Raw genomic sequence first — 18,745 nt, forward strand, 5'->3', positions numbered from 1 at the left:
CATTAAAATGTTCCTACCATTTTGTGTCCACAGCTCATATCTAACCTTTGTGTCTCCATAATATTGGCTAGGACAAGTGCTGTGTATTTTGATCCTACAGTCGTATTAATTTCTTTCGTCTACATTTTGCTAATAGTCATTACACTAAAGCCATACATATTCAATAGCTGTCAGTCTAGTGTTTGTCGGCCGACAGCTGTTCTTCCTGATCCTTGCCTATTCACGTAAATGCTCAGTTTGTCCCAAGTTTTTCAATGGCTACTGTCAGACACCTCCAGCAATGGTGAGAGCAAAGAATTCGGAATGTTGAAACGCAACATGTCCAATGGTTAACTTGTCATAGGCCGAGCCAACATGGGCCAACATTTAATACCCATTCGATGTCATCAGGTCCCATCAAAATTGTCAGATAATTTGTGTATGGTGACAAATGGATAGCACTATAACTGCAAGGTCAGACTACGCAGAGTTTGTTTGTAGTCTGTAACCATGAAGACACACTGGTCTAAATAGGAGCTGTAGGCAAAGTCTGTAGGACTATTTGCAAGATTATCTCGTTTTTTTTTTTATATTACATGTGTTCGATGGTTATAAAGGTGGACATACCCTATCTACAGGCTTCAGAGCAGCCTACTCCAGTCGTAAAATTCTAGGATGACCTCTGAGTCGTAAATGACAAGCAATGTTATTTTATTTAGTAGAGCACAACCTATTGTATTGTCCATAGATCAGGACACGTAGATTTGATGCTCCTATAGAATTTTCATGTCCATTATTAACCAGTTAGAATCCCCCAGTTAATAAATAAAGATTGTCGCCATTCTTGAGCCAGCCATGCTTGACGTTGATATTTATGAACCCGGGCTCTCACACAGCTCAGTCAGTGCTGCTCGCTGTATAAAATTCCATTTTCATTAATTTCTTTGGAATATTTGCAATCTGTCAGAGAATGTCATGGTGTTATGCTGTCGACATTCCTACAGAAGGCATGAAACAGCTGTGACAATGAGATTTTTGTGTACAGTAGACAATACTTGCAGCGTGATATCAGAGTGGGCTTTACTGTCAGTCTCAAGTACTAACAAATGAGCAATACTCTCAATGTGTTCTTTTTTTCTCTCTCTCTTCCTCCTCTGCAGAATCGCATCGGGAATTCCTTCACAGGCCCGCTTCTGGATACGTGCCAGAGGAAATTTGGAAGAAAGCTGGTAAGGATTGTTTAAAAACACAGACCTAGTGTTCTGGCAGATGTGTGCAGTTGTTAATGCACTGATGTGAGGAATCAAGAAACAGACTGATTAGTAACAGAGCAAAATTGCAATAATCCTCAATAACTGCTCAAAATTATAATATGGGTTACTGCGGAATTCCTTTGTAGAAAATCTTCAACCCCAGGAGATACTATTGATCTTTTATGTTTGCTATGTCATTACTATGCATGTACCCATTAGGCTGTATTGTTGAGATGAGTCCCTAATGTTTCGGGAACAAATCTAAAATGGTGAAGTTTGCTTTGAATTAATAGGCGGAACGTGTGCCCTTTGTACCTTCCATTATTTTTTTTTTATTTTATTTTATTGTGTGTAGTATCTAATTTTAAATTGTGTCCATAATAAAGAAAATAATATTACTCTGCATTTTATTTTTAAAAAATTTATTTTTATTTTGATATTTTTTATTTATTTTTTGTTATATATATTTTTTTTATTTTGATATTGATATTTTTATTTATTTTTTATTTTTGTTATTTTTTTTAAAGTTTGATATGGATATTATTTATTTATTTTTTATATTTTTTTATTTTGATATTGATATTTTTAATTTTATTTATTTTTGTATACCCCATAAAACAAAATTAACTTTTAATATATAAAAATATAAATTTGAGCTATTATTTATAATTTTAAGAAAAATCCATGGCGGATAGGTCAGCCATAGTATTCATTAAAAAATAATTTATGCCTACTGTCCTTTGGAATATGTAAATCAAGTCAATATTCCACATTTATGCGCATAGGAAACTGCGCTGATTGTAAAATTTCTATAGAATTTTTAATTTTATATTATTTTAGTATCTGCTTTTAAACATCATGTCAATAATTAAAAAATATTTCTCTACATTTTATTTTTTTATTTTTTTTTATTTTGATATTGATTTTTTTTGTATACCCCAATAACACAAAATTCACCTTTAATATATAAAAATATATTTTTTAAGTTATTATTTAGAAAAATAATCCACAGCGGATAGGTCGACCATAGCATTCATTAAAAAATAATTTATGCGTACTGTCCTTTGGAATATGTAAATCAAGTCAATACTCCACATTTACGCGCATAGAAAACTGCACTGATTGTAAAATTTCTATTGAATTAATCACTTAATTTAACAAAAAAATGTAATGATCATAATAAAACCCGCCTGGTATCACATTCTATACATATATAGATTTCTTTTTCAGTAAGCAAGGTTTGTTTGCATTTGGTAATAAATATGCAAGCACCTTGTGAACATCCTATCAATTCTCTGTGCAGATCTGTGTGTGCCTGTGGGACTAGAATAGGAATGCATAATTTAAATATAAATTGCCTGATTAGCATATACAATTAGTCAAGCTGTAGCTTTGATCGTAAGCAAAAATTATTGTCCTGTATTGCCACTTAGATGGAATTTTAATTCACCTTGAATATTCAAAGTAAATTAGGCTCAGGCTGCATTGTTCTCACGGTGATGGTAAGAACCAGCACCTTCACCACCTTCAAGAACCTTACATTAAAAAATAAAGATCAAAATTTAAAAAAAATTCTAAAAAAAAAAATTGAGTCCTTTTTCTATATTAGATATTAAATTCTAATCTTCTTTACGATTATTTTCAACTGTATTTCATAGCAAAAATTTTTTTAATTTGTGGAAAACTAAGAAAAAAAAATGGCCGTGGCATTTTACTAATTTTACCAACACCTCCGCCCCTTCAAACACTTTACATTAAAAAAATAAATAAAAAAAAAATTCAATAAATATGAACTTCAAAGTAAAAAAATGTAATACAATTAAAAAAAAAAAAAAAAAAAAAAAGTACTTTCAATTTTCAATTAAAATTTCTACTATTATGTTGAACTGTTGTTGTGTTTTAGAGTCTTTTTTAATATTGAGCAAAATTTGAAAAAAAAAATTCTGGCGTTTTACTAATGGCGTGTGGGAAAATTAATTTCTTCGGTGGTTTGCAGATAGTGTCTTTAAAGATCACTTCCTGAAGCGTATTCACTCATTCTTAATTTTTAATATCCGGTAATATGATTCTATTAGAAATCTATGTCCTTAATTAAACAGAACATTTAATTAAGGTGCTTTTTAAACGAGTGAAACAATTAGGTGAAAACACTTGAATGAAACATGTCATAATTAGTTTTAATAGAGTGTTAATTGGTACAACGTTTGCCAAGTTAATAATTACTGCTTATTAAATTTTCAATTATTCATTGTCATTTTGGTTTGAATAAAGATGAAAATTAGATAAACTGGATCAAGTGGAAGATATCTTTCCATGATAATTAAATTAAATCATTTCCTTAAAAGAAAGAATTTTAGCCTTTGTTTATGTCATGAATAAGAATGGCACAGACAATGGAAAATTCTAAATTCTTTTTTTTTTGTCTATTTATTTTCTATTGTTATTAACATTTTTTTTTTACCTATGTTAGAAACCAGACTCCCATCACTACACGTATCCTTGTAGAACAAAGGATTTCTTTGTTAAATGTCGTGATGGAAGAAAAAAAAACAAACAGATGACAGATTCTACGGGCATGTTTTAATTAGTGCCAGCAATTAAAAAAATCTGTCATAGGTGGAAAATATATTGCAGACAGTGTTATATACCTTGTCAGTAACGTGTTTACCAATGATATATGCTGGGGATATGCTGCACTGAAAATGAAAAAAAAGAACAGAACAGTAAATTCTAGAAAGGTAATTTTATGCGTTACCCTCTTTAAGAGAATGTCACATTGTTGGGTTCTGAATATGGCTTAAAGGCAATGTGTTGGCAGAAAAAAATTACTTATTTTTAAATCAAGTTTTATGTCAAACATAGAATGTTTGGTGAGGCTTATGAAACAATTTCCATGTTATTAGTTGTACTTAAAAAATTCCTAAAAATCTTGCATTGCATTAGACCATATAATATGGGGAGACTTCTAACTTCTCAGTATACCTATGATCATAGCCATCATGTATATGTGGCTAAGACAAGGAATCCACCAGTCACAATAAAGGATTCCTCATCTTATCTCCCTACTCTGTGCAATGACCTCTGTACAGGTCATAGTGCATATCTAGAAAACCCATGCAAGTGAATAGGGTCTGCCCCAATGGTATATGGGAAGGGGGAGTTATGGAATGTCTTAGGAATAGGGGGAAAAGTTTTATTTTTTTTTTAAATATGGCTATTAATTTGGAAAATTAGCAACATGACCAAGAACTTAAAAAAAAAATGTTTAACATAATAACATGATTTAAAGAGGAACTTTCATTACTTGGGGCACATGTGGTTTTATATACCGCTAGAAAGCAACAGTGCACTGAATTCAGCGCACTGTCTGGTTTCACGATCTGTGCCCCCGGTGAAGAGCTAAGTACCATCTATCTTGACTAGAGATGAGCGAACGGTAAAATGTTCGAGGTTCGATATTCGTTTCGAGTAGCCCCTCAATATTCGACTACTCGAATCGAATATCGAACCCTATTATAGTCTATGGGGGGAAAATGCTTGTTTCAGGGGTAGGCAACATTCGATCAAATTATACTTACCAAGTCCACGAGTGAGGGTCGGGCTGGATCCTCCGAGCAGTCTTCTCCTTGCAGCATCCCCGCGACATCTTCTGGCTCTGAATTCACTCTGCCAGGCATCGGGCCTGGGCAGAGCCGACTGCGCATGTCCGCACTACAAGCGGACATGCGCAGTCGGCTCTGCCCAGGCCCGATGCCTGGCAGAGTGAATTCAGAGCCGGAAGACGCCGCGGGGAAGATGCATGTAGAAGACTTCTAAAGGTAGGAGAAGAACCAGCGTTGATTGGCCGACTGTATAGCATTCAGCCAATCAATGCTGGTTCTGCATCGAACATTTGAATAGCGAGTGGTACTCGATCGAGTATGAGTATTTCGAATACCGTAGTATTCGATCGAATACCTACTCGATCAAATACTACTCACTCATCTCTAATCTTAACCACTAAGCCTTGTAGTAAGGCTGACACTTCCTGGAGAAGTGACTGCTCAGTTATTTAGTTATCATCACCAGGTTCCAGTGAGATAGTAGTAACTGTAATATAACAGTGGAGACAGACAACTAAGATATCCTCTTCCTGTCTACTAACCTCTGCACATGTCATAGAGCATGCCCACTACATCCTCCAGGGCCTGTGTCAGCCCCAGACCTGGGTGCAGTCGGAGTTACTGCAAATAGTTACCAATTTTGACTTCAAAATCAAACTATTTTAATTAGATTTTACTGTTACAGGTATTGTATAATTTAGATACATAGTTTGTTGCATATTTACTTTCATAGGAATTAGGTAACTAGTTATTTTTTCCCATAAATTAGAGCGACTTTACTACTTCTGTCTGACCATGGCGTATAGCCATTTATGAAGGTGTCAGAGTCAGGAGTCAGTGTCAGCGCTTTGGTTTATGGACTCCGCAGCCCTGGATAGGCAGTATAGGCAACATAGAATGCAAAACATATAAAGAAAATAGAATTAATATGTAAGGAGAAATTAAGATAAGATAATCCTTTAATAGTCCCACCATGGGGAAATTCAGTGTTACACCAGCATGGATAATACAGTAATATATTTCAAGAAAGAACACGTACAAGCTCATAGCAGATAGAAAAGATACTAGGAGTCCTAACAACTAGGAAAAAAAGACTTCAGGATCATTTAGTTCTCCGTGCGGAGTGATCTTAGCTTATTCTGATGTTGGTTATACAGCCTTACCGCGGTTGGGAGGAAGGACCTACGATAGCGCTCCTTCTCACAAAATACATACAAGTTACAATCTTTCAGTGTATATTTATAATAAGTAACAAAATAAGGTGATTTTTATTAAAGATGGATTATGGTGAAATTCCGGAAGATCCCAGGGTTAGTCGTCACTATTTATACTGGATGGAAATGAGGTGCTTTTCTCACACGGTAGCTTCTTATAAGGGAACAGTTCCAGGTCTCAGCTGCTTTTTGCAGACCTCAGCAGAACTTGTCTATTTACAGAAAATATTCTCCTTGTCTTACAGAAGAAGCCGTAAACGAGGTGAAAAGACAAGCAATGGCAGAATTGCAGAAAGCAGTGTCGGAGGCAGAAAGAAAAGCACACGAAATGATCACTACAGAAAGAGCAAAAATGGAAAGGACGGTGGCAGAAGCAAAGAGGCAAGCGGCAGAGGACGCCCTCTCCGTTATCAACCAACAAGAAGACTCAAGCGAGGTAAGACAAAGATAGATACAGCCAAAGACGACAGACTCCACCTTTATGTGGCATCTTTATAGACGTCGAAATTGTATCTTAAGAACATATTCCAGAAAATAGACTATTCCGTGGTCTATGTTTATGGCAAAGGATATCTTTTTTATATTGAATTATTATTGGTAAGATAAATTTAGAGAAATAAGGTTAATAAATATAGAGTAGATGTATAGATATCCATAGATAGATAGATAGATAGATAGATAGATAGATAGATAGATAGATAGATAGATAGATAGATATTTTCTCAGGATGCTTCATCATCTCAGCATCCATAGATTTAATATGTTCAGGAGATGCTACCACCATATCATGAGATCATGGCCTGGAAAAGGGGATGTGGTCTGCCAATGGTATGTGTTTATGACCAAAATGGTCAGAACCCATACCTCCCGGTTGCCAGTCTTCATAAGTTGGAACATATGAGATAGATAGACAGATAGGCCAAAAGAAAGATAGATAGATAGATAGATAGATAGATAGATAGATAGGAGATAGATGGATAGATGGATGGATGGATGGATGGATGGATGGATGGATAAATAGGTAGGTAGATAGATAGATAGATAGATAGTTGGATAGATAGATAGATAGATAGATAGATAGATAGATAGATAGGAGATAGATAGATAGATAGATAGTTGGATGGATGTGTAGATAGATAGATAGATAGATAGATAGATAGATAGATAGATAGATAGATAGGAGATGGATGGATAGATAGATAGATAGATAGATAGATAGATAGATAGATAGATAGATAGATAGGATAGATAGATAGATAGATAGATAGATAGATAGATAGATAGATAGATAGAAGGACAGATGATAGATGCAGAAGTAAATCTCCTATCTTGTTACTATCTTCTACATCATTATCATCAGCTTTTACATCATTCCACTGAACATTATCTGTCATTTAGAGAATTATACATAGAAGGATATGTTTATAGACTCCAATTTAAAAACTATGTAAAAACAAAAAAACTGGCATTGAGCTCCAGATTCAACGTGTAACTGTGTCTTAATAGGCAAAGTTAGAATTTAATTTGTTGCAGACGTCTTTGAGGATGAAAGACTGTTGTGGGATCAGTAGATGCCCAGAGTTTCATTTTAATGCATAGCAGATGAGTTCCCAAAGACAAAAGGAATTGATTTGCAACATCTGAAAGTTTCTCAGGAAGGGAGTTAAAGGGAAGCAAAATGCTCCATGCAGGAATCAAATGAGACCGGCCCATAATTGGCTTGGCATCTTCATGTTAACAAGTCAGATATTGATGAACATATTTGTACACATTCAATCCCGTCTTTGTTCTGTAATCGTGGGACGCTTTCCTTCTAGAATTACTTGCCTTAAAGGGGAAGTATGAGAGTAAAATTGTATCCCTCTCTGGTATTTGTGCATATTAGTGCATAGTATGTGATATAGTAGTCTGGGTATATAGTGTAACTGTAGACAGTTCAGTATAATTCAATCATTTTGGAACATGCCAGAATGGGAACTAGTGCAGGACACTTTCATATTTTTTGGTGCCATACGTTGACACTTGGTCCTCGGGTAGTCGCTATCTGCAGAGGTTATCCAGTTTCAGCTATTGATGTCCTTAGCATAGGCCATATGTATTAGATCTGTGGGGTCAGACACCCACAAACTTGTAGATCAGTTATAATTAGGCAGCGCGGTTTCTGATATTGTTCGCAGACAAACTGTAGCGATGGGTGTCGGTTAAAGTCTATCAATAATCGAAACAGATTAACCCCTTTATCTTTCCCTGGATTTTTTTAAGGGCTCAAATTTGTCACTATACAAGTTCAGTATATACTAGCAAAACCCTCCACAGGCTACTATCTACATCACAACCACTAGCAAATCCATATACATGTCATGGCAGAGCATCAAAAAATAGTGTTTTTCTAAACTGGTCCTTCCATGTCAATGCAACGTGGAATCTGTTGAGCTAAGAGGAAAGGTAAAGATGGATACATGTGCTCTTAGACATGGGATAAGAGCAGTTCAGTGTAGTATATTATGAGTTCCCTGAATGCCTAAATGTGACTAGCCATATAGGATGGTTTAGAAAACCTATTGTCATTGGGTTAAGAGGCGGTATCCAGTTCAGAAGCACTTCAGTAAAAAAAAAAAAAAAGTTTCCCCTATTTGAAAATGACCCTCCACATAGTAAATGTTTTACTGTAAAGTTATGTGCTTTCTTCTGCAGCACTGACCTCTTCTCTGCTCCTATGATGCACACACTGTGGGGAATTTATTAGGACTAGTCTTCCATATTCTAGTCTTAATTCATTTTCCCGCTATCACTGTGTCCGAATTATTAAAAGGGTTTCCATTTTTGCATGCCCCATTTTTGTTACAAAGATGAGCCACAATTATTCCCATCTATGCCGGTTTTCTAGTGTAAGGGAGCCTTCACACGGAATAAATGCGCGTGTATTTTTGCAAAATACGGGTGCATTCACACTACGTATACGGCAGCTTATTCTGAACGTAAAACACGTTCAGAATCATCAGCGTATAAAGCAGCTCCATTCATTTCTATGGGAGCCGGCATACGAGCGCTCCACATAGAAATTAATGGGCTGCTTCTTTCACTGCGAGCAGTCCCATTGAAGTGAATGGGAAGTGCCCGTGTGTATGGCTTGGCATGAGCAGAGCTAGCCGTACACGTGGGCACTTTCCATTCACTTCAATGGGACTGCTTGTAGTGAAAAAAGCAGCCCATTCATTTCTATGTGGAGCGCTCGTATGCCGGCTCCCATAGAAATGAATGGAACTGCTTTATACGCCGCTTATTCTGAACGTGTTTTACGTTCAGAATAAGCTGCCGTTTACGTAGTGTGAATGCACCCTACATGTGTAAAAATACGCCTGTAAAATGTCATTGAAGTCAATGGGAGTCTTATTTTTACACGTGTATTTTGCAAAAATACATGCACGTTTACTCCGTGTGAAGGCTCCCTAATAGTAATTTACATGAGCTACAAAAATTACATCATAGATTTAAATGGGTACGGTGTAATACTATATTGCCTCTGTGGTGGCGCTGCAGCAAAATTGAAGACTTCCTCCCAGTTTCATCCTTACAAACAGGAATTTTTCACAGTGGCCAATCCCTTTAAACATTTTACCATAGATTATTTTATTTTATTTCACATGTTACTCCTACAATTTCATCAGTTTTCTCCTTGATTAAAATTGCTCCGTATATTTATTGGATTGGATTATTGTTAGGTTCTGTTTCCTGTTTTATTATCCAGGATATTAGACCTGATTAGACAGGTCATAGACAAGATGTAGCTCTATGGACTGTCGTTATATCCATGTAATAGCCCATTATTATTGTTAATAGCGTAGCATTTCAGAACAACAGGCAGTCACCCTAATAGGGGCTGACCATGTAGGAGCAGAACATGGGGTGAGTCATGGCTGGTGAATGTGGTCGCAACACATTAGTGTCCTTATATATGTGAGAGGTGATCTGTATCCAATATTTAGATTGACTCGATGCATATACATACTGAGCTCATATACTGCCTGCTGCATTGTAGTTACCTCCATATGTGCTCTATAACATACCTCACAGCATGAGTAATTTACGCTCCCATTGCTACATGACTGGTAATTCTATAGAAGAGAGTGCCGATCCAATACCAAAGGCTGAAAACATTCTTAATACCTAGAAAGCGTCTTTGCAGAGAGGAGAGATTACTATAAGAGCTGAAGGCAGCAGCGGGGATATGAAATCCCATGTAGCAGCTCATATATAGTGATTTAGCAGTATATAATACTGACAGCCATCATATCACACCCTCTACTTTCTCCACTCACAGAATATGAACTGATCTGTATAGGCCTGTTGTCTATGCGCCAAGGGTAGTCTCTTTATTGTGATCTGAATTCATTATTTTATTACATTTTTCAACCAAAATATTAATGTACTATTGTAGGCTTAACCACCAATGGAACATGACAATATCCCAAGAAATTGTCCTAAATGAATATATCCATATTGTGACATCCAATTTACCACTTCAAGAATATGACTATCACCCTCCTTACACCCACCATTCTGCTGAACCAAACTTTGGTCATCCTAGATCCTTACGGTGGTCTGATTTTGGTTTGATACAATCGCAGAACCTTTTAATCTTGTGGCTATCTTACAACCATGGTGTACCGATTGAAGGTCAATGTAGAACCATATGCTTGGTTCAGTAGAGTCGCACAAAGCCTGGTTCTTGGAGATATCTGGGTGATGCAGTTATCGGCACTGGTTAGGTTTCTATAAAATCTTGTAGAGAATTTTGGTTACTGTAGAATCCTACAGTGATCTAGGTTTGGTTTAATATGTAACTGGGAGGTCCTGATCTTGGGACTGTATTATAACCATAGGAAACCAGACTGCACTGATCTTTATCACCATAGAACTCTATGGTGGTCCATGTTTGGTTCAGTAGAGTAGCAGTATTTTTGTGTCTTGTAGTGATCTTAGGTTACTGTCTGGTTATATCAGATATCTGAACTGAACATAGATCACTGAGGGGATTTATAGTAACCTATGTTTGGTAGCACCACAATAGATTTAGTTCTTGTAACTATCTGAACCAAATTTGAGTTCCTATAGATCACTACAGTGATCTATGTTTGGGTTTTGTAGTTATTTGGGTATCTGAATAACTAGGTTATTAAAGATACCATATAGCTATCTAAGGATCAGAAGAGCCACAGAAGGTCTGGATCTTACAATACATTTAGTTTACTGTAGAATCCTTTGGTGATCTATGTTTGGTTTAATATACTGTATATCCAGGAGGTCCTGATCTTGGGGCTATATTATAGCCATATGAAACCAGCCATATGAAAATGCACTGATCTTATATCACCATAGAGCTCTATTCTCGTCCATGTTTGGTTCAGTACAGCAGCAGAATGTCTGGATCTTACAATAAACTTAGGTAACTATAGAACCCTACAATGACCTATGTTTGGTTTGGAGCCACAAGGTCTGGTTCTTGAGGATTTTTTTTGGATCTTACAGATATCTGAACTGAACTTAGATTACTTTGGAACCCTATGTTTGGGTCGATAGAATTGCAGGAGATCTTGAACTTACATTTATCTGGGTCTGCATATAGGTTATTATAGAACCCTTTGGTGATCTATGTTTGGGTCTTGCAGTTATTTGGGTATTTGAACCACTGAACCTAGGTTATTAAAGATATCTACAGCAATCTATGGGTCGGGAGAGCCACAGAAAGTCTGGGTCTTACAATAAACATAGGTTACTTTTGGTGATCTCTTTGATTTGGAGCCAAATGTGATCTCTGTTTTGGAGTCGGCCAATCAACACTGGTTCTTCTCCCACCTTTAGAAGTCTTCTCTGTGCAGCTTCCCCGCGGCATCTTCCGGCTCTTCATTCACTCTGCCAGGCATCGGGCCTGGGCAGAGCCGACTGCGCATGTATGCTTGTAGTGCGGGAATGCGCAGTCGGCTCTGCCCAGGCCCGATGCCTGGCAGAGTGAATGAAGAGCCGGAAGACGCCGCGGGGAAGCTGCACAGAGAAGACTTCTCGGAGGATCCAGCTCGACCCTCACTCGTGGACTTGGTAAGTATAATTTGATTGAACGTTGCCTACCCCTGAAATGAGCATTTTTCCCCCATAGACTATAATAGGGTTCGATATTCGATTCGAGTAGTCAAATATTGAGGGGCTACTCGAAACGAATATCGAACCTCGAACATTTTACTGTTCACTCATCTCTAGTCTGTATTCTAATTTTATCTGTGGCACTTATCCAAGGATGACCTGTTATTCCATTACTACAAATAGTAATAAAAGCCATGAATATTCTTCAGACATGGAGCAATCTTACACTACTGAACAAATCAAATAAATAATTTCCATGCATTACTACAATGTCTGGTGAATAGTAGCATTTATGTGACTCCCAGCCTATAGATAAAAGCCCATTGTTGCGTGCTATATGGGAAAAAAATTGCATGCTATGGCAAAAGTAAATATATCCTGAATCCATTTGCTGCGTGTTGTAATAGGTTCTGACATCTCCAAAACTCGGCTAAGTTTAGACAATGTAAACCTGAAACCAGAAGGAGTGAATTAATAGCAGGTGATGCCAGACATCCAGTCTACAACCTCAACGTTTAACTACCAAAGAAAAAAAAACCATCTGTTTCTGCGTTTGGAAACTTTTTTTTCTTCTTGGGATATTTTGAAGTGTTTTGAAAAGATGGGAACAATTTTAGAAATTGAAAAAAAAAAAAAAAAAGTTCCAGCACATGCATTTGTAATTATCTGGTTGATTCTGTATACTCGATGCTTTTCAATGGAGCCACATCTGACTTTAATCTGATGGAGCCAGCAAGTATTGGACAGATACCATATTTCCACATGGCAAACTTTCCAGGACCTTCTAAAGTCTCGATCAGACCGTTCCATCGCTTTACAGGCAGATATAGATGCTTTTAATCAACTATTTATATTCAGCATTTCTATAGCTTTATTACATATTATTGTTCTTACTTAGGATTTTAGTATTGTACTCGTTATTATGGCTCCATTCTATAGATTATAGATGTACATAAGACATCTGCCTAAAATCTGTATGCCTCTCATTTCATATATAGGAAGAGATATAATGGCACGTTCCATTGCTTTACTTCTATGGCATGGTATCTCAATACATAATGCAAAACTAGTTCAAAAAACAGAAAAAGCACAATATAGAATAATACAACCTTTTATTTAGACAAGAAACACGTTACAAATTCTATACTAGTAGCCCATGCTACGACCAAGCATATTATACAATAGTTCCTGCCCCCTCACAAATATACGAGACTGAGACCCCTTTTTGTTATTAATGCAAATAGTAGAAACACACAAATCAGTATGTAATAATCCATAGTTTTCATAATACCATATAATAAAGCACTTCACACCGGAGCCTAAGGGGGCATAAGCACTGACATCAGTACTGAGATTGCAGCTTCCATATGGCCCATAAACTAAGGAGACCCACAGATTCCCCCTAACCACACTAAAGTTGATTAAACTCCTTAGCACCTGTAACCATCACTATTAAGAATTCACTGTAGGGATGAGGTAGGGGAGCCCAGAGACCAGGGCACACAAGACTTTAGTTATGCCACTGGCCATAGGGACTATATTTCCACCACATAACATCACTCTTATGTCTTCTGTCCTTTCCAGAACTCCCAACTTCACGCCATCCACCATTATCCAACCCTCCAAACGCATCCTAACTGGAGTCACCTATTCCAGCAAACTTATTATCACGGACTAGCAAACTTATATGGGTCATATGGGTCCTTCCACCATCGGTGACTGTGAAACTTATCAGTCCAAGGTTTCCCTCAACTGGTGTTCCATCATGGACTCCTCTGAACAACGAGAGAGTGTCTTATTCCTTTGCAGAACTCCCCTATTCCTTACAGATTGTAAACTAGTGTAGTCAAGGTTCTCTATCCAAATGTATATAGTCATATGGTATATACGTCTTGTTTCTTTATATTCATATGCTGTATATCCCTTGAGACATCTCACTGTAAATGGTCAACTCAAAGAGGACCTGTCCAATCTCCAGTCATGTCTGCTGTAGACTGACGCCCCATGTTGTTTTATAGTAGTAGATTACCATTTCCCTTGTCTAAAGGGGTATCCATGCACAGTCTGGAACTGGCAGAAATAATGGGACATTCCAGAATGTCTATGGACTGGTATTTCCCAGTTGCAATCTTTTTTCAAGAAAGAATGGTTGCTTCGTACCATATTAGATATATTATTGGAAATGCAAAGATTTACTAAAATAGATGTGTCAGGAGAGGTGACGAGTCTTCTTTTACGGGGTCGAGTGATCATTTTGGCTAGAAATTGATCCCCCAAAATATAACTTTTTGAAGTCCTTAAATTCTGTGCTAGAACAAATGAAATTGTAACTTACGATTGATAATTTGTCATTATAGTTGTATGTTTATTGGTATTTCCATCTGGGTTTACAAAGGTTCCTTTGATCCTAGTATTACAACAGGTCCCTTTTAGTAACGTACATTGTCTGTGGCGCCATCAAAGCCGGTTCCAACTTTTCTTTTAAGACGCCGTTATCAAAGATTTGCAAACTTTCAAGTAAAGTTTGGCAGATGAAGGAAAGATGGTAACATATCAAATGTATTTTATAGACTTGAAAAAAGTAGCTCAAAAGAGGGAAAAAAAATTAAATTTATTTTTGAAAGTCAGAACATGTCTTTGCTGGTAGCATCTTCTGTCATCTGCTTCAGAAAAACCGGAGCAGATTGTTTACATAGCATTTTGCAATTTCACTATAATAAGGCAAATTCAGTGGATTTGCACAAATGTCTCACCATGTGTTCAGAACACATTTCGTACTTTTTCCACCTGTGCTTGTAATTTACAGTTCGTTTAATGTTACTCTTTGAGGCAATGAACATAGTTAAACCATTAAATGTTCTGACGGAATTTTCTTGTTTTTTTTCCTGTTTTTGTAGAGTTGCTGGAACTGTGGACGGAAGGCGAGCGAAACCTGCAGTGGTTGTAATACCGCCCGGTATTGCGGCTCATTCTGTCAGCACAAAGACTGGGAGAAACATCACCATATCTGTGGACAGACTCTTCAAGCCCAACAGCAAGGAGAGACCCCGGCGGTCAGTTCCTCGGTCACACCAAGCAGTAGTGCAGGAAGCCCCATCGACACCCCACCAGCAGCGACTCCGCGATCGACCACTCCAGGCACACCGTCCACCATAGAGACAGCTGCCCGTTAAAAAAACAAAACAAAGACAAAAATTTCTTTGAAAACTTTACAGACTCAATGAAAAACCAAGTCCTCATTCTCAGATGTTCAAAGATTTAAATGAAGTATCATATTTCATTGCTACAATAACTAATGGACTACTTCTATCTCGCGGTAGTCGTGTCATAGCGAAGGCCAGTAACGGGTCACAATGACTTCTTATGGAAATCAAAGATATCTTTTTCTTTAGAAAACTGAAAGAGAGTACAGAATATAACGCAATGCTAGATTTGACCTCCTCCCTGGTATTTTCCAGTAGCTGGGATTTAAAACTAGATGACCTCATATAACAAATGCTTTACCAAACAGCAAACCAAGAGATTGCTAACTGCTGTTGAGAGCAAAAAAACTGCTCACATGAAAAAAATAAAATCACATTGTTCTTTATAGCAACAAAGGGAATAAAAATAAGTCAAGATGAACCCCTCAAGGGCATAAGCGTTGGATACAGCAGTAGACATTTTAACAAGAAGATGAATGGCGTCCATGGGTTACTAACTGAACTTTGAAGACCCGCTACAAAAACTCAACAGATGTGCAGCAGATTGGAAGAAACCACAGATGTTCATCATATTTTTTTTGGGTCAAGACGATGAAAGATGAGTTGCAGTGGGATATACGAAATGCCATCCTAGAAAAAAATAAAAGCTTCTTTCCTTTGATATGGAATGGTCTCATCCAATAGTAGCAAGTTGGCAATCACAACACCAAGCAGTTGCCCCAAAAAATAAACTTTTCGATGCTCAATCTCTTTTTTTTTTTTTTTTTTTTTTTGCAAGGTTCCACAGAGACAATCGGGTCTATTCTAATATTTTTTTTTATGGAAAGTGAAAAAAATGCTAAAAAAAATAAATAAAAAATAATAATGATGTATACACGGTGGCTTCAGCTCCAGCCCACTTTTAAACAGAAAATTTTCCATCCCATACTGTTTCACCTTAAAAGCTAGTAGTTCTCTCGGTGTTTTCAAACACTCCTGTCCTGTGAGGTTCCCCAATGGTGTTTTTTCTTGTAAATGTGATGGACAAATGTGAAGATGCATCGTAGTTCTAATCATGCCCACATTTAACCTCTTTCTTCTTAGCTGGTGAGAAACCCGTCTCTTTCTATGCTGCTTTTATATCTGTAAATGTAAGTGATAAATCTCTAGTAGTACAAACAGCCCTTTTTTTTTTTTTTTTGTCTTTAAGAAAGGAAAAAAAAAAAAATTAACGCTATTTACCGGAGCTGCTAATTCACTCTGTTATAAGATTTTTTTCTGAAAACTAGCATGCTTCACGGAATGCTAACCTATCGGTGTTTTTGTAGGAGGGATGTACATAAATGTATTTTTGCACTGTCACAATGACTCCCTAGGCATGCATTTTTTTTATTTTTTTTTAATTTTTGGAAATTTTTTAAGGTCCGCCTCACCATTCGATCTACCAGTAGCATAGAACCATAGTGGATTTTTATTTATTTTTTTTGTTGTCGTTGTTGGGGTTACCTTCTCATTTTTAAAAAATTTTTTTTCAAATTTTAGCCTTTTTTTTTAAAAAAGATTCACAAATAGGGACTTTTTAATAAAAGTGAAAAAACAAAAAGAAAATATGACGTAAATGTTAAAGGGCAGTGCATGTGTATTGCTGTAAGACTATGTATTTCTGATTTTAAGTACGGTCATTAGATTTCCAAATGCTGAGGTGTAGATTGACGGCTTTAACTGCTGAATGTCAGGTCATACAGTATTAAACATAAAGGAAAGTCAGCCAAAGACTGATCTTAAGGACCAAAATTAAAATTTCTTAAAGCACCAATACTATATTCCAAAAGATCAGCAGGTTAAACATGTCCAGTAAGGTACAGTGTGAATTCTTTGATTTTTTTTATTTCCAATGTCCAGTGTCCAGACCAGATGTGTGCGTTCAATGAAATAAAAAAAATAGCCTAAGACAAGAAGAATCCAATGTATCGGCCCATCTGTACTATGAGCATGTACTACGCGTTGGAGGGAAATATGTCTACTGGATGGTCATGGGACTTGTAGACATATTTTATTGGTATATATATATATATATCCCTTGTTAGGGCCTGGTTCTGTGCTTTACGGAGAGTATTCCAAATCACGTTTTCGGGGTCTCGGACTATATACTCATGTTACAAGTTATGGGTATATTACCTGTAGGACATGATACGATACCATACTGCAGTATTTTTACACTACTATTTAATGTTTTTATGTTGTTTGTCATTTTTTTTCGGTTTGTACTGCATTCTGAATCGGGCCGTCATGGGTCAGCCAAAGGATAAACCTACAAGGGATGAAGCACATGACCAGGGCCTCCAACAAGTGATTTCTTACCATGGTGCTCCCAGATCCATTGACTTTCTCTGTGTATTATTATTGTCTGTGTAAGACACTGGACAGTCTTTTCTATTTCTATCGGAGCTCTTGTATGTTCAGTGTAGGAAGGAACGAAAAAATCTAAAAAAAAAAAAAAAAAATCTGGTAATTTCCATAATTCATATCATCTGTCAATGAACCAAAGATGTTGACAGCTGTTTTTTTTCCATGTTACGATACGTCTCATTACTTTAATTCAGGGCACCCTGAGTGACATCGGATACTACTTCCCTCCTCCTAACTTCGAGCTCTTCTTCTTTCCTCTTCTTTCTTTCCTTCTATTTTGCTACAGTCTCCTCAGTGGCAAAAAGTTTCACTCTACCTCTGACAGCATGTATATTGCACCAGTAGCTATCGAAACTGGTCTAGTCAAACCAAATGGGCATAAAAAAACAGATACCAAAAGCAAAGCTCATACAGCTGCAAACCATATCACTTCTTGGTAACAAAGCAGACCTCATTATCTTAAGAAAAAGAAAAAAATTACTTTCCTTTTTTGCTTGTCACTTATATGCAGGCTACGTGAGAGTATAATTTGTAGGTATAACACATTAAAAGTAAAAAAAAAAATGTTCTCTTCATTGGATATAACTAAATGGTGGTCGCTGATAGGCTTAGGGCACCCTCTCTCTAACTCTTGCCCCTCTACTTCTTCCTTCTGGTCTTTCTCTTATACCCTATCACATGACCCTGTGATGGGGCCGCCTATCGTCTTGCTTTATTTTTATTTCCTTTTTTTCTGTTTTTTAAGCTTTAATTTGTGTAGGTGCATGTCTTGGGGATTTACAATACAAGGCTGGTTTACTAATGCAAAGCATGCCTAAGTCTGGAATACTTAAAGTTGGGGTGGGGTGGGCTAAGGTGACTCCATGTTGTCCGAGTTCTTCAGAGGACAGTAAATCAAATTGGAGACTGTTGAAATGCAGATTTGAAGTACTTTTTCTAAATCATTTTTTTTTTTTTTTTTGGGTTCT

The 18,745-nt window shown here is 36.8% G+C and overlaps 1 protein-coding gene across 6 annotated transcripts in view; it reads left to right on the forward strand.

Moving 5' to 3' along the window:
• The window catches only part of RUNX1T1 (RUNX1 partner transcriptional co-repressor 1), a 133,929-nt gene extending 117,091 nt beyond the window's left edge, over positions 1-16,838 (forward strand). For all 6 annotated transcript variants that reach the window (XM_075270316.1, XM_075270322.1, XM_075270320.1 and 3 more), the window contains exons 9-11: positions 1,140-1,208; positions 6,294-6,484; positions 15,084-16,838. In XM_075270316.1, the coding sequence (XP_075126417.1) occupies positions 1,140-1,208; positions 6,294-6,484; positions 15,084-15,359 (536 nt within the window). In that variant the 3' untranslated portion in view covers positions 15,360-16,838. The remainder of the gene's footprint in view (positions 1-1,139; positions 1,209-6,293; positions 6,485-15,083) is intronic.
• Positions 16,839-18,745: the final 1,907 nt, after the last annotated feature.

This window comes from Leptodactylus fuscus, chromosome 4 (assembly GCF_031893055.1).
Source record: "Leptodactylus fuscus isolate aLepFus1 chromosome 4, aLepFus1.hap2, whole genome shotgun sequence".
In the NCBI taxonomy this organism is placed as follows: domain Eukaryota; kingdom Metazoa; phylum Chordata; class Amphibia; order Anura; family Leptodactylidae; genus Leptodactylus; species Leptodactylus fuscus.